The following is a 22,896-nucleotide window of genomic DNA, read 5'->3' as shown; positions in this document are numbered from 1 at the left end:
GTCCACACAAAATTATGGTGCTAAACCCATATCCTTATTTCCCCAAAACCCACCCTGAAACCTTAAATAAATGGACACAGCAGTGCAATATTAACCAAGGTTTTCATCCTTTTCACCACTGTCTATCTTCTAAAACTTAGATTAACTCTTCTTAAAATATAAACTTATATCCAATTCTTTCCTAGAATGATTCACATAATCGACACTTGTAGAATCAGGATGTAGAGCTTTATCTACACAATAAGTTACAGATACCACGCTCTGAGGCTTTGGGAGGAATCTGTTCTGCTCATCCTGCCAGGACTTACACAACCACAAGGCTTATGCCCCTCTTCCTCCCCCTGAAGTCTGTTCTTTGTCAGCAGACGACATTTCAATTGACCTGTGCACACAAAGGACAGCACTTTTTCTTTTCCTCATTCTTCTCCTGAATAATGTCCACAGCTCATTCCTCTTAACAGATACGCACCTTCCTCTCGTGTCTATCAGGGAAGAAACACAAAAGCATGGAAATAATTTCGGGATCAGAGCACAAAGGAATTCTGTTCCTTCCAATAAGGCAGCTTTGAAAGCCAGATCAGCATCCTTTGGCATTACTTGTTAAGTTCAGCATATTTGGCATTTCCATCGTTCCTTCAGTAGTCCCCTGCACCATCAGCGAGCCTCACTTTCTCCTCCATCATCTTCCCCTGCCGGATAAGAAGCTGTGGCTGTGCAGTCCATTAAGTGCTCGGAGCTGCCAAGCCCCGTGGATATTAATTCGATTCAGTCTCTCGCAGTCCCTGACTCAGCCATGCGTAGTGCACGGCTGACGTCTGACCCCGCCGCCTCCTGCGAGCCGAATCCCGGCTCGCCGTCCCCATCCGGCCGCAGCCATTGGGCACCGGCGCTGACAGGCAGGGTGGGAAGAGTGGGAGCGGCGGGAGCTGCTCGGGGACCGCGCCAGGGACCATCTGCGGAGCTATTTCTGGTCCTGCCGGCTCGCCGGGCTCCGGCAACAACCACGGCGGCTCGAAGGGTTATCGCTAACTTTGCCCTGTCACATCTCCAGGTGCGCTCCTGATCGCTCCGGACAGACAAACCCCTGCGAGTTCCAGGGGACGCTTGATTTGTCCCTGTAAAGTCTGGCTGGATTAATATTTAAAATGAATTCACCTTTCGCTGAGTTCACGAGCAGGTGCAGCGATAACCTTTGGAGAAAAAGGCTGCACAACCTCCATTTTTTAACCACCAGCATCCCTTTCCCAGCAAGCCTTAGGAAAAATGTACTACTTTTTGTGACAAGCTAAACACTATTAGTATGTAATTACATTAATCAGTATGTTTACTGATCAGAATCAGTTCACCAACCCCTGATGTGCATCTTCACATCAACAGATCATCAAATTCTTGACAAGTCGAGCACAAAAAGCAACAAAGAAAAAAATTAATATACGAGTCAGGGCAAAATTTTTCAAAGGTTATTTCATTGGGGGAGGATAAGTAAGCACCATGCAACAGCTTTATTTAAATGATTCTTCTTAGAATGTCTCTAGGCTCCTGAAAGGAGCCACAATACACTGGAGGAATAGTTTAAAAGTAATTCTTACAGTAAATAAAAATAAAGATGTGATAGTTAAAATATGATGAAAGCTGAAGAAATAAGGGGGATTGTTCAGCAAATGACTGCTGTTATAAAGAGGGAAGTCAGTAAGGCAAACAAGAGACTTGTGATTAGAAAGGCAGGAGAACACTGGCATTGTAGGCTGAAGAGTCAGCTCTTTGGACGTGGAAGGCAAATTCCTGCTCATATAGTTTCAGGGACTTGAGCCAGTGAATTTTCCTCTGTTTTTAGGGTCTTGTGAGGGTTCACACACCCACCATCCCCATGGAAAGAATGACCATCAGCCTCGTAAGCTTTTTCTTCCCTTCAAAATAAGCCACGGAAGACAGGGCTATAATAAGCTACATGGAAAGCATGCTGGAAAAACCTCTCCCAGGCAGTTTTTTGCCTCTAATAGAACAGTCCCTCAGCAGCAAGAAAAAGTGCAAGTGCATGCAGGTTCTTTCAATATTAGTTCTCTATATGGGGTCTCTCCAGTAAGGAAGCCCTGAGAAAGAATTCTCACTGCTTAACTTCGGGAGTGCTACAGGATCTTCCCTCAACTCAACACAGAAACTCTGTCAACACTTTCCTCCCTCAAAATTCTTCAATATTCACATAATTTTGGTCTTCAGTGGTTCTCTCAACCATGAGTAATATAGTTCTTAGCAATCCAGTTCCATTTCAGGAAGAAAACAACACAAAAATCCCATGACTGGGGTGTTCAGTCGCCAAAGGGATTTCTTAAAGCAGCAAGGACTTAACCTTTAAGAGGGAACACGTTCACACCTTATGACTTTTGCCAAGCTACCCAACCACAGGACCTTCATAAACGAATCCTGGTTATTTTTACTTACATACCAATTCCTGCTCCATTTTCAAAATGGATGTCAGGTACAAATCAAACTTTAAGAAACTCAGAAGCATTTTATCCTCCTTGGAACTGGAAAGTACCTCCATTTATTAAAAAGCAGCTTCAGAAGTTCAAATTCAAAAGAACTGGGTCCAAACACTGCATGTAGCCATTATAGTTTCTACTCTCAGAGATGAAAGGTACAACCAATGAAGAAAAGAGTTGTTTTAAAAAATTCTAGTTCCAGCATAATTGCTTCATCTCTGAAGTGCTTTGTGCCCCAATTAAACATCAGAGTCTGATCAAGTTTTGCATGATGCCAAAGTTCACCACAAATAACATCTGACACGATTTGGAAAAGGTCATTTGTGTGCTGGAGAGGTTCAGGAGGATTTAGTGTGTGCTTTTGCACTGAAAGCCGCTAAGTTTTCCTTCCCAGCAATGTGCATGAGCTGTCATTTCAGAAGTGAAGGATGTCAGAAAGGAAGAAAAAACCCACCCCCACAACCGTTTAAGATCACTCACTATATCTGAGGTACCTTACAAAACATCAGTAGACTGGGGGTTTTGAAAGTTATCCCTGAGCACAGCCCCTTTTATTAGATTCCAAGAGCAGCTCTTCCCAGCCCGTCTCAGTTCCTTCTGAGGATCCCAGATGGGGAGATTGTGATCTGCCAGTCCCAGGTTGCAATTAAGGCATGTCTGCAGTGAACTTTCAGCAGGTGGTGCACAGTAACTCAGACTATGACCCCAGCCCATGGCAAAAGCAGGCCTAATTATTTTCATGTCATACATTGCATGGGCCTGCTCCATGCTGGAAAACGTTCAACTGCAGAGATCCAGCTTACATGAAGAGCAATAAAACCTGTCCCACAGTGGAAAACAGATTATACAGTCTGATATCACTCCAGAGACAAGAAAAGGACCCTTCTGGGGATGCTTCCCATGCTTACAAAATGCTGAGACAAGTGCCATTTTCATTCACAACCCGTGAATGCACCCTCCCAGCATGCAAAAAAAAAAAATTACATTGGGGGAAAAAATCTCAGCATTTAGCATATGCACAATAACTTCTCATCCATGGAAAATACTGAAAAAGAAATTGGGTATTTTCAAAGATTGAAGAGTCACTGCAACAGAATCACAGCACAGCCACATTTTGTTCATAAATGCAGTAGTGCAGGCAAGACTTTGGGTCTAATAATATTTAAGTAGAATGAACAAAGAAGAAACTATCAAAAGGGATTAGAACAGAAGCAGATTTAGAAAATAAAATCCAGGACAAATCTGAAGGAAGAGGCAAATTTAAGCCAAAGGTTTTCTACCACAACTCTAGAAAAAGCACTTAGCACAAGAGAATTAAAGTCTTCCAACAACAACAAAAACTACAGCACTACAGAGAAATGACACATGGGAAGCTAATAACCAATGAAAAATTAAATAGAAAATACAGACCAGCAATACCTAATACTGAAAATATGAATTCAGAGGCCAATTGCTGAACCTTCAGCACCATTTAGTCAACTTATGGTTCTGCAACATTTGCTTCCATCTTATTTGGGTACTTAAATAAAAAAATACCTTCAAGAATTTTTTGTAATAGCTCAGACAAACAAGACTGTATCATTAGTTAGTCATCTTTAGCACCACATGAATTCATCCTGTCAGGCTCTTTAGATACCAGGGATCATCTGCACTATATTTTTAGTCCTTCTTTTCCTCATCTCTCCCTTCTGACTTTTCCGTTACCTTGCCCATCTCGGAACAAGTGAGGAAAAAGGAGGGAAAACAACAGCTCAACCTGGCAGGTTTCAAAAACTGGACACTGACCCAACTGGAAAGAACAGGATACAGTGGTAACCTGTGTCAGTGTTCCATACACACACTCCTTTGGATAGTTTTACCACGTCCTTGGCCTCAAACAGACGGCACAGTGACGGGAGACGATTCCCGTGGCTTTCCTTGCTTCCACATAAGCCTCACACACACAGGGACAGCTCACAGCCCTGGATGATGCTTTTTTTTTTTAAGTCTAGAAAGTTATCTAAGCTATTTAAAGAAGGTTAAGGCTGGAGGATTAAACTCTCCAAAGCACCAAGTGACAAGCTCAGCATCCATCTTTAAATATTTACTCCCTTGTTGAGATTTATCATAAAGTTCTTATTTCACCATTACATTTTCCAAACCAGAAAGTACTTTTTTAACTCATGACAACAAGGCGCATTTTGAAAGACAAATAAGACAGCAGTACTCGAGCCTTTCCAAGTTATATTATTACAGCTTATGCTTCCCCTGACACTGCACTTTTCACACAGACTTTCACCCATCTTGAGAAAAAGTGTCAATTAAGTCAGAATCAATAGTAATATGCCGATATTCAGCCACACAAAATCCAATTGTTTTGTGGAGGCTTTTGAATAAAGTACACTGTTTTCCAATAACTGGATTCTCTGAAGTAATCAAGTATCTCAAAGGAGTAAAGTAACAAAATACTTAATTTATCCTTTATTCTATTACAATGTCAAACTATCATTTGGATTATCATTCTCAAAGATTTCAAAATGGGTACACTTTATTTGGGGAAAAAAAGATTTAAATGATCACATGTTAGCTTGAATACTATTTCCCTACCATACACATTAAAAGCTTCCATAAAACACTCACTATGCAGCATTTTATTGGAAACAAATTGTGTTTTGCCAGAAGTATGTCCAACTTAGCTGCCATTATTTTTAAGGCATAGGTTTCCTACCTTCTGATGTGTGAACCTTGCAATCAGACCATATGAAATGATCAACCTTTCTGAAAGGCACAGGCCACGGACTTCCATGAGTTTGCTCCTATCTGAAAATAATCTTTTCAGAAAACTGCACAGCCTTTTATGTAAACATCTCCCCAAAACAGATAATCCACACTAGACCACACATGATAAGACACATGCCCTGTTTCTCTGGACTGGATGTACCCAGCCCCAGCTTCCAGCTATCACCACTTATTACAGACTTGCCCACTGCCTACAGCTCATGCCCACAATGCCAGTCCTGCAAGGATCCCAAGTGACTGATCAAGATGTCACCGTTCAACCTTTGGGTTTCCCAACGGGACAAGAGGGAGCTGACACAGGTGACAATCCCACATCCTTGGCTCCTGGCTGTCAAACACTGTACTCAGCCATATGAAGAACACGCAGCTATTTGCACAGTTTATCAAACCACTCAGATCACACGCTGCTAACGAGTCCTTTTCCTTACTTAACACTCCCCATCGTGGGTCATCTGTACCAGTATCAGTTCAGGGTTTTGTTCCAGATCATCATGGGAGGCAGCACGGGAATGGAGATGGCTGGAATGATCCATGAACTGGGCTCAGCAGTGAGTCACCCACACACAGCCACACCCCCAGGCCCCACTCCTGTACAATGCCCCCCTCATATCAACACCGGTCACTGCCGATGCTGGGCCACATCGTGATCCCAAAATCCTAAACAAGGAGCACGGACCAACCACCTCCAGACACCTTATTAAAAACATAGGCTGCACAAAGCTACATTCCACAAGCCTGTACTGACCAGTAGCACCAGCCACCCTCCTTGGCTCTGTGTTAATCACTCCATTATTCACATCATAGGCCTCTAATTATGTGGGTCTCCCTGTGTGCCTTTTAATTATTGGTGCATTCTTTTTTCCCCTGTCCTCTTGGATTTCTCACAATTATCCAAGATTTAATGGCAGGAAGATAACCCACAACATTAATTGCCCATGGAACATTTTGGGCAACATTAGGATCCAGTTTATCTGCAATAAAAATGTGAAATAAGTTGCTGTTATTGAATATGCTCCTTAGCTCTTTTCCTATCATCTTGCAAGTGGGAGAGCTTAAATCATGAACAATTTTAGCTCGCTAACAGAGATGTTTCAGTTATATTTAGCCCTTCTAAAAGGGCAAAGTACTTGGAAGATACACACTTATTTGGATGCTTAAATATATTTCCAAGAATATGCTTCTTCACATATATTTGCTAGGTGACTAATTGCTCTGCTTGGCTCTTTTTTGAAATGTATGCTGGAAAAACACTAATTAACTTCATAATTTCGTCAAATCCAGGAGCATTTAAAAAACATTCTTACTGTGAGGGATGCAGGTAAAAGCAAGGTCTGACACACAGCTTTACCAAGGAAGTGCTACAGAGAGTGACACCTGCATGCAAGCAACTGTGAGTTCTCACCATGGACAAATTGCACATATTAAGCTACTAAACAGAGTATCAGCAACTAAAATGTGGTGAACAGGAAGTAACTCCTAGCAAGCATCCCAAAAAAATCCACATGTTCAGTTACTCAACTGGTGTCTTGATGTGCACACAAGGCAATTAGCTTTAAAAAAAAAAAAAAGACAAACAAATGGCAAAACAAATCTAAGCACAGATTAAGGAAGCTGACAAACCACTTACGTTAGAAAATGTCTTTTAAAAGAATTAAGAAGCGGTCCTTTTAAGAAGAATTACAAAATTTATGACAGGACTTGCCACAACCAGATACAGTAGCCTTTAGGATGGACTTTCATTGTAGTTTTTGAGATGCAATAGATGGTGAATAGCACCTACCTTGAATGTTTACAAAGTTTACGAGGTCTATTATGCAATTTCCGATCCCAATTCTCTGGGTCACTGGAGTTACTGTCATAAGGATGAGGCCGTCCTGCCATTCCACTGCCAGCTTCCTCACACTACTGCTCTGAAAAGCACACATGCAGCACTCACAACCTACATTAAGAGAGCAGTGTTTACCTTTAAGTAAAGCCACACAGGAGAAAAAGGTAAGACATGCAGAATTAAGTGTTGTTAGGCTTTGATTTTTTTTAAATGCAGATTACAGAAAACAGGAAATACTGAAGCACAACTCCGAAATTGCATGACAGTAACATTTTATACATTTTGCTGATACCTGCACTAAAAAGATCATTTTGTTATAGGAAATATAGTTCTATAAATGCTGGCAGGCAACTTCACTTTTGCAACAATTAATTTCACTGCATCCAAACAGAAAAGTCACTGGTTATAAAACACAAGGCAAACACATCGTAATTTTGTTCCAAAAGTATAAAGTTAATTCAAAGAAAGATCCCAACTGTAGAAAAGAGACCAACAGTTTCACGATTTGAATGGCTGACCAAGAGGAAAACACAATTAGCAGTTATGTCTGAGACCTCACTCCAAAGTGGAATCTACAGCAATCCCTGGAAACACTCAGTGTGGTTCAGTTCCACTGACTCCTGTAGAAAAGTCGCATTTAAAGATTTAATAAAAACAGACATAGTAAGCTCCCCTTCCTTCACTGGGATATGATATTAATGTTCAACTCCCACTAAAATCCACTCTTGGATCAGAACACCTTGTGGCTGTCAGTAAGGACAGCCAATCTTAAAAGGCAGGTGTTCAAGTCATACCTATAAGCGATGGTTGTGTCAAGAGAGTTGTACAACTCAGAATGTTACAAAAACGAAAAAGCAGCCACAAGTAAGCAGCTGATGATCGTACAGCAGCTGGAAAATAATCAAATTACAGACATATAAACCTGCTTAGTAATGGAAAGGTAGGCTAATGTTTCTTTAAAGTTTTAAAGTAAATATTTTAGAAACATTGTATCTCCAGCTCACCTCCCCTTAATATATTTCTGTTACATTCAATGAAACTTATCCTGTTTGGAAGTGAGTCCCGAAAGAATTGAGACTTCTTTAAAACAAAGTTGCTGCTCAAATAAACTGTCCCTTTAGTCATGGAAAATAGAATAACTCTTCTGTCAAATTTAGATTCTCCTAGCTAAATTTAGACCCAAAAGTTTTAGTTACAGCAGAATGGTAGAGAACAAGCTTCTTGAAAATGTTGGTTGCACAGGAGTTTTTCCTTCATGTTCAGGTCTAACCAACAAAACAGATTTTATACAAAGTATACAATCTCCACCACAGGGTTGGGTCTTTCTCCTGTTACATGTTCTATAATTAAACACATTTTGATTGGAAGACTGGCATGGTCAGGTGTCCATACAGAGTCAGGAAAAGGAAAAAACATTTTATTTGCAATTACAGGAATTCTGTCATGCAAAAAAAAAAAGGCAAAAAGCTCAGTTAAGCATTTCATGGTGTATTACCGAGAAATTCAGGTTATCAAAGCACAATGTGTGTGAGGATATTACACAGAGGTTATAGGACCCACACACATTTATCAGGAGCTTAACAAGGAGAAACCTACAACCTCTGTCAGAACAGAAAAAGCATTGTTAAGGAGACAAAGGGAAGGAAGGCTGGTTTATAAACCCAGTTGTGAGTTACTCCAGCAGCAGTCATTCCAACTTAGGTGCAGGATGATGTACACAGGCAACACAAAGATAGAGACACCTTTTATCCCGAGTTAAAGTGAATTCTGTCCATTGAGTCACTGGAGCAAGATGCACAGTGAGTCCTGCTACTGTGGCAACAACATCGTGTGGGACAAAGAGCCAAGACCAGGAATGTCCCAGAGGATGCCACAGCTGCCCCTGTGCAATCACACCCAGCTCCTGACCACGGCAGGGTCCTGCTCCCACTCCGCTTTGCCGAAGCACCACACGGCTCTTCACCAGCTTTTGCTTCTCTCCACAAACTCTCTCTTCCCTTTAAAACCGTCTAAAAGACATTTCACCCCCTCAGGTGCCTTGGGCATCCAGCACCCAGTTCTTACTGAATAGACACCAATATTTGAATTTAGCTTTTTTACTGGGAAGGTGTGTAAAGAGCAGCTGTTTTTACGAGAAGTGCAGCTGAAAGGCCAATGTAAAGTCACTTCCTCAAACTGTCTCAGGCTTTCTGCCTTCTCCCCATCTCTCTTACAGCGAAAATCCAACAGCAGGGGCCAGGTCCACACACACTTCAAAGAAAAAGCCTGCTTTAGGTCGGCTCAGTTCCTCAATCTCCTTTGCTATGCAGCTACACTTAAGCCACTACAAACAACAGATGACACAGGAGGACAGAAACAAACAAATGGAACTGCTCCTCATGAACAACAGCATTCCCTTTTCCCAGCTTAAAGCACCCGAGGAACCCCAGCAGTGTCACTGATGGAGTACCAGACTGGCACACAGCTCAGAAAAGAAGATAAACAATCCAAGTGTCCAGAGCTACAGCTTGTGAAACCTCTTATTTAGCTCCAAGCATGTCACACTACGAACAAGAGACAGTCTTCCCTCCATCCTCCACTCCACAATTAACATTTCAACAATCTCAACAATTAACATTTCTCTTAGAAACAATCTGCTGTAACACAGCCAGTTTTTCTCCCTGACCACTGCTGACAGCGCTGTTGTGTGGATTATAAACAAATGTATTTATCGATTTTATTTCAAGTTTTAACAATCCTGTAAGACTATAAATAAGGAACTGAATTCTTTTATGTTTTTCTCTATTGAAAATAGTTGGGTTTTTTTCAATTAGCAAATGCTTTATACATTATGTACAGTAACTAACTAGTCATCTTGATTCTTTTTAAATAATTCTGCAAAACCACTGTTTTTCTGCAATAGAAAAGAATGTTTCAACTGTGGTTTAATTTTCTCTCTCTTTTTTTTTTTTTTTCACAGTGGGGGGAATAAACAAAGCATGTTTTCAGGACACATTCTGACCTTGTGTGTAAAAAAAACCCAAAAACTAAAAAAAAACAACTGCAAGAGTGCATGGTCACAAATATTACTCAATGCCTTCCACGAAATCAAGGAACTGCATCTGAAATGTTGGTAGAGGGGAAAAGGCACTGGGAACACAGGAAATACAGAATCAAATCCAAATACCCTCAGTAGATTACACAACACAGACACGTTGGCCCAAATGGTTGCCATCCTAATTAGCTAACAAGCAATTCTCCAGGTGTAAAGAATGATTTCATACCCTTCTGCAGAAAGCTAATGCTCCAGAGAATCCTCACAAGGAGTTATAGGAAATCAGGAAGCAGACTTCAGTTTTCAAAGCTTTCAACATAAACAGCTGGAACACTTCAGATTTGCTAACATCAACCTGAAGCCAGAATCATCACTAATTTATGCAAGTTGTAGGCTACTGAAATACAAGGGAATTTTAAAGACAGACACCCAGTGGGTTTGAAAAGCTAAAAGTCGATGTGGTAGAACCACTCCAGGCACTGAAAAACAGAGTAATTAATGTGTTTACACCACTACTTGAAGAGCTCATGAAAAGGTGTATCCTACACTATCCTGTGATAGATGCTGAACAGATTATTTTAAGTGATACCTAAAGCATATTCGGTTCTGTGCCATGACAAAATACAATGCACAAAAGAGGCACAGCGGATTAAGCAAGATTTAGACAACATCAGATGCTGGACAGAAGTGGACATACACTTGGGTGAGATGCAGGACTTGCAGTTTTCAAGGTACTGCAGATTAGGGGAGGCTGGAGAAAGCTCTTTGGAAATCTTTGAGGAAAGAAGCAAAGCTAATCTCAATCAGTATCAACACATTTCCAGCCAGCCACATGATGTTTGTTGAGAATATTGTGGGCTGCAAAGCTCTGGAGTCTTACTAAGAAAGATGATTAAAATATCCTGAATTTCTTCTGGCCACCAGCTCATCAGGTAGAACAAAGAACTGATTGCTCCAGCTGCCAGTACTGAGGACAACATTCAAATAATGAACACCTAGCACTTCAGGCATCTACTCAGCTCTAAGCTTTGGTCAGAAGCATTTCCCAAAGCAGGGTAGGTTTCAGGAGCTTGTCTGCTCTAACCTGCCCCTCCAGCAAAATCCACTGCAAAGGTGAACCAGGATAATAAGAAAGCTCCAGCAGACAAGTAACGAGGTAGGACAAAACCTGGCATTAGTTGTGACAGAGAAACTCAGATTAAATATTTAGACTTTCTGTAAGGGGTGACAGTCTGCTGTTCGCTGCCTCTAGTCATCAAAGCACAACAGCAGCAACAACAAAAAGGAACTTACAAGTCAGATTCCCTGGGAATGCAAGCACAGTGACATTGCATCCTAATTAAAAAATGCAGTTCAAAGGACATATGCTCATAATGCAAACACCACATATCATGGAAATCCATACCTGTCAAGTGAGCTTCTTGCAAAGCAGTGCAGAGATCAGTCACAATTCAGCCACATAAAGTAGCTTTATAAATTATCACCACTGAAATGTTACCAAACTGACACTGATTAAAGCACAGCTAAGAGACATCCTCTTTAATACAGTCTCAACATTAACATAGTAGGTCAGGATTGAAGCTTCTCTTAATGAGCAAATAAAAAGGAAAAAAAAATAGAGTAGTCACAGGAAGCTGATGATATTCCTAACTATAGAACCATAAACAACAGATATCCAGTGACTACCCTGCAAGATTTAACTTTATAATTCCCAAAGGGAACATGATGATAAACCAGCTATTTGACATTGGAAGACTGAAAAGCAAGAGGCAGATGACTCCCCAGCTCCCCCTCTGTACTAGGATTCACCGTGTGAAATCTGCCAAGGTCTGCCCACAAAAAGCTCAGTGGATTGAGCAACTTCTCCCACCAATTCTCCAAGCAGAATCCTGGCTATCACTGCAGGAAAAAGGAGCAGAACCCAACTCCTTGCCACTACTACTGGCCCCATGGCCTGTGGGCCAGCAATACACAGAGCAGACAGACACAGGGCTTCATCACACTCAGCACCAGGGATGAGATGAAGAGAATCAGAGCATCAAACAGATTTCCTGAAGAAATAAGTGAGGTCTATACCCGTGACTGTACCCAGCAGTAACAACACACCTCAGGGAACAAGAAAATTCTCACACAGTTCATCTGAAATGAATTATAAATTAGCTTCTGATCATAAGATATAAAGATACATACTTTTATTGATAAGCAAGAGCACCAGGCCAAGATTTAAACAACACTGCTAAAGCAAAGCTGTGCTGAAAGAAATTGGCTCATAATGAGCTTTTGATTTCTGTGTGTGCACACAGGACAAAGGAGCCCCAGCCTCAAGAACACAAGCTATGAAAACACACAGTTTATAACAAAGTGACAGAAAAACCAACAGGGATGACATCTGTTACTAATTTAACAAGTCATGTCATCCACACATCAGCTGTTCACCATTTGCAAGAGCGATTGTGCCTTAAAGGAAAACTGGGCTTCAAGAAGGAATCTAATGTGTGATATGAGAGCTGCTCCACCTTGTTGTCCTTCTTAACCCCCACCTTCCCTGGCATTAACACAATGGGCAAAAGCACCTACACAAATGTGCTGGAAAAACTTCCAAGAGCAGCCTCAGACAGCACCATTGGCACAGACAAGATGTACAACGAGGTTTTGAGACAGAAATGGCACAAATTAAGAGGGAATATTCAAAGGTTGTTGGCAGGAAACCTGTGTGTCTTAAAAAGAAAATCTCTGATATCTTGCAAGAGACCCAGTCAAAGATACACTGACAGACCTGCAGGATGCACACAGTGGAACATCTTCCTTAATTACAGAGTAATGGAGAAAGAAAGGGGGGAAAAAAAAAATCAAGCAGTTCCTTTTGACTGTACTCGTGCTCAAGCTACAGGAACTCAAGGCAACCTACACACGATGATGCAGAGGCACGTTTTTTTAGCTCACATAAAAGATAACAGATGTGAACTATCAGCTTATGGACTGTGAATAGTGTGATAGCTGATGACTGGGATTGTATTTCTGGGACATCTAATTCAATAGGAAACCCAGGAGAGAGAGAGAGGGGGAGTGTATTCCAGGGAAAGGATCAACAAAGCTGAAGGAACAGAGGTAAGTACTCTTTAAATGAATCACAGCAGATGATTCACGAGGAACACAGGCAAACAGAAGTGAGGAGAAGCAAGGACAGTCAAAAAGGCTACTGAGAAACCAGATTTTAAGCATGTACTCAAATTTGTAAGAGGTAGCCAACAATAAAGAACAAAAAGATACAATGTTCAACCACTACTTTGGACAAAGAAGCCCCACAAGTGACAGGAACAAACCTGGGAGAGGTCTATAATGGAGCTGGATCCCAGTTCTGAAAGAAAAGAGTTCTAAAGTGACACAGTGGATGGGATCAGAGATAAACAGGAAAAAGATGCAGAAGCAATAGCTAGAAGCAAAAGTGAATTTAAAGAAAAAAAACCAAACAGGCAACTGTAACACATAATTGTGCTATGACAGATTTATCACACAAGCAATTGGTATTTTCCGCAAATAAAATATGCTGACGTAGAAAAAAAAATATGACAAAGATACCGAACTCATTACGAAATTGTTTGAGTGGGTAAATCACCGCTCATGGATTATGTAAAATAAGTGTGCTCGGGAATTAAACGACGGCTGTCAGGCAGTCCTGAGCAACAATACTGTCTCTGCACAGGCCTCGCAGTGAAGGCAGGTCCTACCAGTAAACGACACACGACGAAAAGCATCAATTTAAGCCGCGTCCAGCGCGCTCATTGACCCCTCACGGAACGGAGCGGCCGCGGGGGCTGAGGGGCGGAGGGGGCGGGTAAATCCGTCTGCGGCGTTTCTGGGGTGAAAAACCTTCAGCACGCGGTCAGCGAGGCTGCCCGGGGAGGCCGCGGGGTCTCCCCCTCCGGAGACATCCCGGACCCACCTGGACGCGCTCCTGTGCCACCTGCCCGGGCGGGGGAGGTCGGGCAGGGGGGTTGCCTTCCGACCCTGCGGGTTCTGTGGTTTTGCGGCAGGCGTTCCCCGCGGCGAAGGGTCCCACACGCCCCGGCTGTGCCCCCTCAGCCACCCCCTCCCTCCCTCGCTCGCCCACTCACTCACCGGCCGAGCCGCGTCCGCTCCCGCCGCCCCGCCAGGCCCGGCGCACCCGCCGCCACCTCTCGCGAGAGCCGCCCCCGCTGCCGCGGAGGAGGCGCTGGCGGAGGCGCCCGGATCTCGCGAGAGCCGCGGGACGCCGTTGCCAAGGGAGCGGCGCGCGGCGCTCCCTGAGGGGGCGCGGGGGGGCCGGAGGGGATATAGAAGTGGGAGAATAAATTCCCGCGTGGATAAAAACCGACAGGGGAAAAAAAACTCCCAAACAACCGACACAACAAAACAAACACCGGACGAGTGAAACGTTAACAAAGCACAGATTCCCGCAAACAGGAATAGAATAAAATACACTGATAGAAACGTGATAAATCCTCCCCGCCGAGCGTGGGGGGCGGCCAGTGTGAGGGGCCGGGGCGGTGCTGGAGGGCGAGCGCCGCCCGCCGGCGGTGGGGAACGGCGGGGGTGTGGAGCCAGGATCCCCTTATGGAGCCGGGATCTCCCATAAGGAGCCTGGAGCTCCTCCGTAGAGCCGGGATCTCCGTTATGGAGCCGGGATCTCCGTTATGGAGCCGGGATCTCCGTTATGGAGCCGGGATCTCCCCTGAGGAGCCTGGAACTCCCCCATAGAGCCGGGATCTTCCCTGAGGAGCCTGGAACTCCCCGTAGAGCCGGGATCTCCCTTGTGGAGCCGGGATCTCCCTTGTGGAGCCGGGATCTCCCTTGTGGAGCCGGGATCTCCCTTTTGGAGCCGGGATCTCCCCTGAGGAGCCTGGAACTCCCCCGTAGAGCCGGGATTTCCGTGTGGAGCCAGGATCTCCTCTGAGGAGCCGGGCTCTCTCTGTGAAGCCGGGATCTCCCCTGTGGAACCGGGATCTCCCTGCAAAGCCGGAATCTCCCTGTGGAGCAGCACTGAGGGGATGGTAGCGGCGCAGGTATCACATAATACAGTTTATCTAGGCGAGCGGGCATGTGATATCTCAAGCTTCATCCTAAAACCCATTCCTGATTTAAATTACAACTGCGTGTTTGTACAGCCCTATAAGTTGTACAGATTCTGTGTAATCTGCAGTCTATTTAGGAATATAATGTAGTGAACATGGCTCTCATTCCACTATACCCCAGCAGAACTACCATGTCCAGCATTTTAGGTAACTTCAGTGCACTGAAGTGTCACAGGTGTTGAGAGGACACCAAACCCTTTGCAGTCCTCATGGGATGGAGGAGGGAGAATAAACCAACACCGAGCACCAGCTGTATTCAGATAGCTGAAAGATGAGATTCAGATTAAAAAGAACATTTGTCTCTCTTCTAAGATATCTTCTACTGCATAGTTATTAAGCATCATATATTAAGCAGGGCTTGACTTCCATATCAGGCGAAAGGATTGTGGAACTGCAGATAATCAGTATATTGAAGCAAATTTGAATTAGTGGGCAGTTTGGGAGGAGAAAGAAGCAAACCTCTGCTCAACCTTTTGAATGTCTGTCTGTTCTCTGTGCACTGTGGGAAGCCAGTCCTGTTGCAGAGGGGATATTTTGGGGAAGCCCCACTCTGAAGACCAACCACCATATATGGGATCTTACTAGAATCTCTTAAACCAGATTTTAAGAGATTTGGACCAGACTTCCCAGGGAAAACATGCGGGTAAGAGGGAACATGAATCTATATCCTACTGATGAGTATATCCACTTTGAGCAGGGGTTCTAATTTAACTGCTGGTGGAGGAACTTGATAACTTTGTTGTCAGATTCCAAAGCCTGGAACTGTACAGCCAATGCTTTTGGTATATTTTAGATCATCCTCTTTCAGTGACACCTAAGGAGTTTTGCTCTCAAGATTCAGTGAGTGTACACCTCTGGACTCGCCTGAGGTGTACATTGAGCATCTACATTAGCAGATCTCACTGCTTCAGGCAGGGAACATTAGACAGACAAGTTGTACTCCTCATACTCCTTGGGGAGAGGAGGGGAAGAGGGGGCAAGAGAGCAAGAATTTGTGCCTTTGCTACACCAAAATACCCCACAAAGAACAGAAGCTTTGCTACAATATACAGCAAAACATGGATCTGTTAAATGAATTCTCTTTTTCCATTCTTTAACAATGGCCACAGAGATAAACCACACGGTTCTAGAAATCCAGCAGCAGAACAATGAGGGCCAAGCAGCTCTCACAAAAGCTGTCAGAATGTGCTAACAAGGCGAGGAGTCAGATGCCACACGTTTAGCAGTGAGCTGAGCAACATAAAGCAGTAGCATTTACAGCAGCCAAAGTCAGAAGCAGCTTAGAAAGCCAAATCACAGGCAGTTAAATCTCCAGTGGTAGGATCTCACAAATTATCTTGTTTCTATTTGACTTCATGTGATTCTGGCTTTGTCAATTTTTCATTGGTTTTGGTTTTTTTTTTCACTTACTACTGTTTTACTCCCCCCGAGGATGGATATTGATACTAGTGCTTTTTCTTTCAGTGAGTCACCAGTGAGAGATGTGATTATCTTTCTTTTCAGTGAGAGAATTTTATAAAAACCAGGTGTGTACAACAGATGTGTGTCTTCATGGGATAGGTCTTTGAGCACACAGGTCTTGGCAAAAAGCCCTTGTCAGATGATAAAGCAAGGTGATCCTCCCTTTCTGCTCAGCCCTAGTGTGGCCATACCTCGAGTATGGTGTCCAGTTCTGGGCTCCTCAGCACAAGAAAGACAAGGAGCTGCTGGAGAGAGTCCAGTGGAGGCCACAAAGACAAGTAGGGGTCTGGAACATCTCTCCTATGAGGAGAGACTGTGGGAGCTGGGCCTGTTTAGTCTGGAGAAGACTGAGAAGGGATCTCCTTAATGCATATAAATCTCAAAGGCAGGTGCTGAGAGGATGTTGCCAGACTTTTTCCAGTGGTGCCCAATGACAGGATGAGGAGCAATGGCCAAAAACTAAAACACAAGAAGTCTCACCTCAACATAAGGAAGAACTTCTTTCCAGTGAGGCTGGCAGAGCACTGGAACAGGCTGCCCAGGGAGATTGTGGAGTCTCCCTCTCTGGACACGTTCAGAACCCACCTGGACACGTTCCTGTGTCACCTGCTCTGGGTGACTCTGCCTTGGCAGGGGTTGGACTGGATGAGGTCCCTTCCAACCCTGATGATTCTGTGACTGTGATTCTGTTTCCTCCCTCAAAAGGAAGTATGTGCACAGAAAACACATCCCTCAGGGAGCAAAGAGGCCTTCTAGAGACCTCTCATTTTTGGAGGGTTGATCCTGAGGACGTGAAGGGTTGTGGATCCAGTACTTTTTTAACTTCATCTCACTCTAAGGGGGGCTCTGAAGTCTCCTCTGAGTCTGTGCTGGCTCACTTAGTGATTTACACTGTTTGCATGCAAGTACACAACCTGGCACACACTTAAGGCACATTCCAGCGTGGGAAGAGAACTCAAACATCCCTGAGAGCAATGTTAATGTCTCCTCCAGTGACATTTCCTGGAGATGAGATTTTGGCTCACAGTGGCTCAAAGCTCCGTATTCAGCCATGGGCAAACTCAGTTCTTTGCCTCTTTCCTTGTTCTCTCAGAAAGATGGGCAGGCAATACCATTTATCTCTCCATACTGTTCACTTGACATACCTTTATCGTGCCTCTTTTGATTCATTTCTTTTCTGACTGCTGTCATTACCATTTATTATCACATGTAAGTGTTTCTGTGGTCCTGTTATTTCTTACCATCCCCTTTCTAGTCCCCTTAATCCCCCCATGCAACCAAAATTGCACGTTTGTCCAGGCGAAGATGAATTTTTTGGTATCAAAGTATTTTTTATAACATCCTCTGCCCCACTCTGAACCTTTTTCTGTTCTAACTGCTGCTACACTGATCAGAGGTTTAAGCTGAAAAGCCGTATCAAATCTGTTTTCTAGATATTTAGTAGGTAATTTCATTCAAATTACATCTTATTTCTGGTGGGCATTACCCAGCACTGATTAATCTGCCACTGTGCTGTCTTTAGTCCTGAAGAGTTATATTGTAAGTGTACAGAAAGTTTAAATATTTGTGTAAGCATCTTTCGTCTACTGGAGAGCTGAAGATTTGGAAGAATAAGTTATTTAGAAAATAGAGTTCTTTGTTTAGATCAAAATGCAAAAGTTTATGATTTTGGATCTTGAAGATTACGTAGTTGTTGCACGTGTCATTATTGTAAGGGGACATGAATAGGTTTGTGCTTGGTAAATACCTTTTGTTTAACCACCAGAGTGATTTTGTGTGCAGGAAAGATGAAAGCAAAAATAAAAATTGCTCTCATCATTATTTTTGTATTCATATTGCTGTAATAAAATGGCTTAATAGTCTTGTCCCAAATGCTAAATTATATCAGAGTAGTCACAGGTCAGTCAGGTATTATGCTTTAATGTAATGTCCAAGAGCTTTTGGTCCACTTTATTTGGTAATACATAAGTGAGACATAGGTACAAAAATGCAATTTTATTTATTTAAGTTAGCACAGATGTCTGATAAAAGAATAAATAGAAAGTGCACTTTAAGGCCTCGATTCTACAACCAGACAAGTGGCAGGGAGCCCTTGCCCGGACACCCCATCTGCTCGTAGCTCCAGGGGCCTTTACATTGATAGAGGTACAGCCAAGATGATGAACTACAGCTCACTAGTTACAAGTCTCTAGCCTTCAGCAGATTGAATTTATGTGTGTAATGATTGAGGAGGTTTTTTACCGGGCTCCCCAAGGCGTGCTAGACATCAAACAAACAAATCAGGATCAACACGGGAACATAAACGCGGCCACTTCGGCTCAGAGCAGCAACTCAACTGGGTTTGAGCTCCAGCAGGTTTGGAGGGACCCACCATTCTTCCTGCTGAGAAAACTTCCTGATTCTTCAGAACTCACTGAGGATCCTAAACACATCTGTGCCTATGCCGTGCAAAATAATTTTGTAGTTGCTGCTTTTTATATTACTGTCGTAATTGATTTTTTTCCCCATCCATTTCTTTCTGAGCCTTGCTTAGGGTTTGAATGTATTAGAGGTCATGGTTCCTCTCCCAGCGTGATTTCTGCATGTTAATGTTTCTCCTTTTGGAGACTTGGAAACCTGAGATCCTAATTCTACAAAAAAATTGCATATGGAAATGAGTGATTTTATTTATGGGAGCCACTGCTCTCACAAACAAAAATGACTTACACATGAGGCCTAACACATCATACAGGAATTCAGAGATATATAGTTTATAGAGAAAATGAGGGGCAAAAAAAATTTATATTGTAAGATTTTTGTTTCAGTTGTAATTGTCTGGTATGGAATCATTTCCTGGTTCTATAGTTAGGGCTGTGCTTACATACCTGCTACCATCTCTGCTCCCACTGTTTCTGCAGTTAATTATAGGTTGTAATTTTTTGGAGGAGAGGAAGGTAATCAAACCTTCCCTTCGATTCAGTATTTTGCAAAATTAAACCTTCATATCTCATATTTTGTTTTTAATTTTATCCCATTCTACTTTTAAGCTTTGTCTTCCTACTTTATTTTATTTTATGTTTGCACTCTTTAATCCTGAGTTATTATCGTGCAGCTTTTGCTATGTAATTAATGTTCATCTGATTTTAGGCCTCCTTCTGAAAATCAAAGTGGGTTTAAGTTTACGTATTTTCATTAGTACAAAGTCAAACAGAATTTAACCCTAGGCAAAAGGGTGCCCTATTCTAGAGACAGACTCCACTGACTTTATTCACTGCTGGTTAACACCACAAGCAGCCCTAGTGATTACCTACAAATGCTGCCCATGTAAGAGTTGTAGAACAGGTCTTAAATGATTTTTCAACTTTCTTACTGTTTTGAGCTTCTTTCTGTCTTTTACGCTGGCAGTTTATAAGATACATTAGCCAAAAGATACCCAGAAATCAGCAGCAATGGTCCTGGGTAGACTGTAAATACATTTTATTATTCGGTTGTGAGATGTCTAACTCAGCCTTGAGCGGAGCCTTCAACCCTTACCGCAGCTTGAATAAATAACAACGAAATGCCCTACTGGATCAGTGATATACAGACACGTGCTCACGTGGACAGACACAGTGCTCTGGCCTTTTTCCTTATGGCTTTGTTTTAAAGAGGACATCCATGTAAGCTTTGTCCAGATCCACGGATTTCTTCTGCATTGCTGCCCGCAGGTGCTCGGGGAGCAGCCTCCGGCCCAGGACAATGTCGTCCTTGTTGCGAGGCCTCTGGGTCCGGGCGTCCTCCAGGGCGCTGTGCACGTCCTGCAGCTTCATCTGGAGCCAGTCCTGTCTCTCCACGGCGTGTCGGTGCTCCCCGAGGTTGTGCATCAGCTGCATCTCGCTCACTGATCTTTTCCTGCAGGAAAGAAGAGCAAAGAGAAAGAGAGACTCGTGGTGGCCCTTCTTGAATTCCAGATCCTCGCTCAAAGACCTGGGTTTGGGGACTTTCGTGAGGTACCACAGTGCAGAGCTGTAGAAGCTGCCTCTCTGATTTGTAAGGGACAGAAAAATGTTGTTCCTGACTCCCCAGTTTGCGGGTGTCTGGGCATTTTTCTGGGGAATTTTTAAATTTTATTTAAAATGTGGTTAGCAAGCCTAGTTGCCACCTAAGCATAATGGCTGAAAATTTTGGTTTATATGCTATTTTTTTCAGTCAAGGGGTGGTGAGAGAATCAGTCGAGTGGCTTAGAATGAGAGAAGCAGAAGGTAAAATAAGAGCATGATTAAAGAGTCCAGTAAATCAAAACCTCCCACCCAAATATTCAGTCATAGCATTAATATCTGTCATGGTACCAGTAGGATGGTAACAAATTCTATTCTGAATCACTAATTGCAAAAAGCCCACAAAAGGAAACAAAGTAACTAGAATTTGTGTTTGAACAAGTGAAAGTCAAATCAATTTGACTGGATCTTTTGAAAAACAGATTTTGCTTGGTTTGTTACCTGGAGAAGAGAGGGAGGGTGGATGGTGAAATATTAGTGAGAAGGCATAAAAAATGGGAATAGTTACGGTTTGTGACAATCCTGTTTGACTGTGTATTTGTCATTTATTTTAGCTGTTGTAAATCAGCTTAGGGCTTATATGATATTAGGTCAATTAGATCAACCAAACTATGGCATTTATTCAGTGGTAGTTTTCTGTGGTCATCAGAGCTAAGGAAAAATGATTCCCTGTGGATTTGAGTCTCAACTGGTTGATGTCGGTGTCTGAGTTCCAGCTAGAACCTCACCCAGTACAAAAGATGCCTTCCTGTGTGGACCCCCAAGGGATGCAGCTCACCCAGTGATATTCCTAAGAGAAGACTTAAAGAACAGCCAAAGCCCTCCTGTGTAAAACAATGTACTTACACCATTGGTCTCCCATCAGAGTTTGTAAGAAAGCAGATGGTGTATAAGAGGATTGCAGTCCGGGCCAGGGTTTTTATAGAAGTCATTTTGTCTGCAAAGGTAGAAATGAATACGTGTGTAAATCTGTGTCTCGAGTAATTTCTCTCAAATCCAAAGAAAGACATCGTTTTTGAAAAAAATAGCTTTTTTGTGAAATGGGTTAGGAATGCAAATGAAGAATTTAGTTCCAACCCTAATTTTGTTAGCAACTTACCTCCTAAGCAACTCTATAAACTCTGTTCAGCCTTAGATGCCCTCCATCATGATCATCATCAGTCAGCATCATCATCATCCTCTAGGTGCCTGTCTCTTGCATAACTGGGTGAAAAGCACCATGTTCTTCTAATATTATTACTGCTACTACTATTATTACTACTTTATAGCCTTGTGGAATACTTTTATATAACTATGCAAGTAAAACCTTCTGTTATTTTATCTATTTCTTTTGCATATTCTTTAGAATGAAGAGGCTGAAACTTGACAATTTTGCAGAGAGGCATAACTCTACTGAGTTCTGTCATTCCCTGTTTAGTTGCATAAGAGAAATCAGAATTTAGCCCCTCATTTTTTTCAGGGATAATCCTGCATTGCCAGTATGAATTCCCCTCTGATTTGCACATCATCAGCAGAACTGCCATTTGAAATATATTTGGAAAATATTTATTGCTGATGATGCTACAACAGGCAGAAATGACAGAGTTCCAGTATCAGTTTCCAGTTTGGATTTTCAGTATTGGCAGTCAGAAAATGCATCTTTTTGTTATAGCTTAAGAAACTTGATACAGAATAACTGAAACTTAAGAAATACAAAACTCCACAGTACCATTTTTGCAATAGGTTCTGCAGCTTTACTCCAGGTCAGAAAAGCATTTATAGCATGGTCTCTTACATGACAGTATGATTGTGGTCCTGGCAGTCCATCTAACCCAATATTATAAATTCAGGATATGAATTCACTTCAAGTTATTTCTAACTCACCGCCTCAGATTTTTTCATTTCACAGATTTGGTTCAGATAATATAACACTTTGATTTGACAAACACTCACCTTTTTTTAAGATATGAATTAAGATATTCCTTATGAATAAAGAATCAATGATAAAATATTCTAAATAAGTCTTCCAGAGAACTTGGAAAGAAAAAGTAGAGTGTACTTACCAGACAGAATGTTAAAGAGATTTCTGGTTTGGGTATGTCAGCAGATGACTGTCTCTTGATGTCGAGTATATTTAAAGACTACTGAATTGGCTTAGTGGACCCCTTAAATGTAACTTTAAAATAGAGCTTCTAAGTAACTTGGAAGC

General features: G+C 42.5%; 2 protein-coding genes and 1 long non-coding RNA gene across 9 annotated transcripts in view; 1 reads left to right on the top strand and 2 right to left on the bottom strand.

Annotated features, from left to right (window-relative positions):
- BTBD10 (BTB domain containing 10) overlaps positions 1-14,323 on the bottom strand; it is a 28,081-nt gene extending 13,758 nt beyond the window's left edge. The window contains exons 1-3 of one of the 7 annotated variants that reach the window (XM_032692339.1): positions 14,240-14,323; positions 13,444-13,478; positions 7,039-7,197 (exon numbers count right to left, since the gene is read on the bottom strand). In XM_032692339.1, the coding sequence (XP_032548230.1) occupies positions 7,039-7,139 (101 nt within the window). In that variant the 5' untranslated portion in view covers positions 7,140-7,197; positions 13,444-13,478; positions 14,240-14,323. Of the gene's footprint in view, positions 1-469; positions 811-7,038; positions 7,198-13,443; positions 13,479-14,239 lie in introns of those variants that run through there. The other 6 variants (XM_032692338.1, XM_032692342.1, XM_032692340.1 and 3 more) reach the window with 6 other exon arrangements.
- An 86-nt stretch (positions 14,324-14,409) lies between these two features.
- The window catches only part of LOC116788907, a 41,479-nt gene continuing 32,992 nt past the window's right edge, over positions 14,410-22,896 (top strand). Inside the window, exon 1 of the long non-coding RNA XR_004357796.1 lies at positions 14,410-15,162. This is a non-coding gene — a long non-coding RNA (uncharacterized LOC116788907). The remainder of the gene's footprint in view (positions 15,163-22,896) is intronic.
- PTH (parathyroid hormone) lies at positions 20,301-21,640 on the bottom strand. The gene is made up of 2 exons (XM_032692128.1): positions 21,555-21,640; positions 20,301-20,562 (listed from the first exon to the last, which is right to left on the bottom strand). The coding sequence occupies exons 1-2, from the start codon at positions 21,638-21,640 to the stop codon at positions 20,301-20,303; spliced, it is 348 nt and encodes a 115-aa protein (XP_032548019.1).

Source organism: Chiroxiphia lanceolata, chromosome 6 (assembly GCF_009829145.1).
Source record: "Chiroxiphia lanceolata isolate bChiLan1 chromosome 6, bChiLan1.pri, whole genome shotgun sequence".
In the NCBI taxonomy this organism is placed as follows: Eukaryota; Metazoa; Chordata; class Aves; order Passeriformes; family Pipridae; genus Chiroxiphia; species Chiroxiphia lanceolata.
Note: the sequence above shows the minus strand (reverse complement) of the source record. Positions and strands in the feature narration are given on the sequence as shown.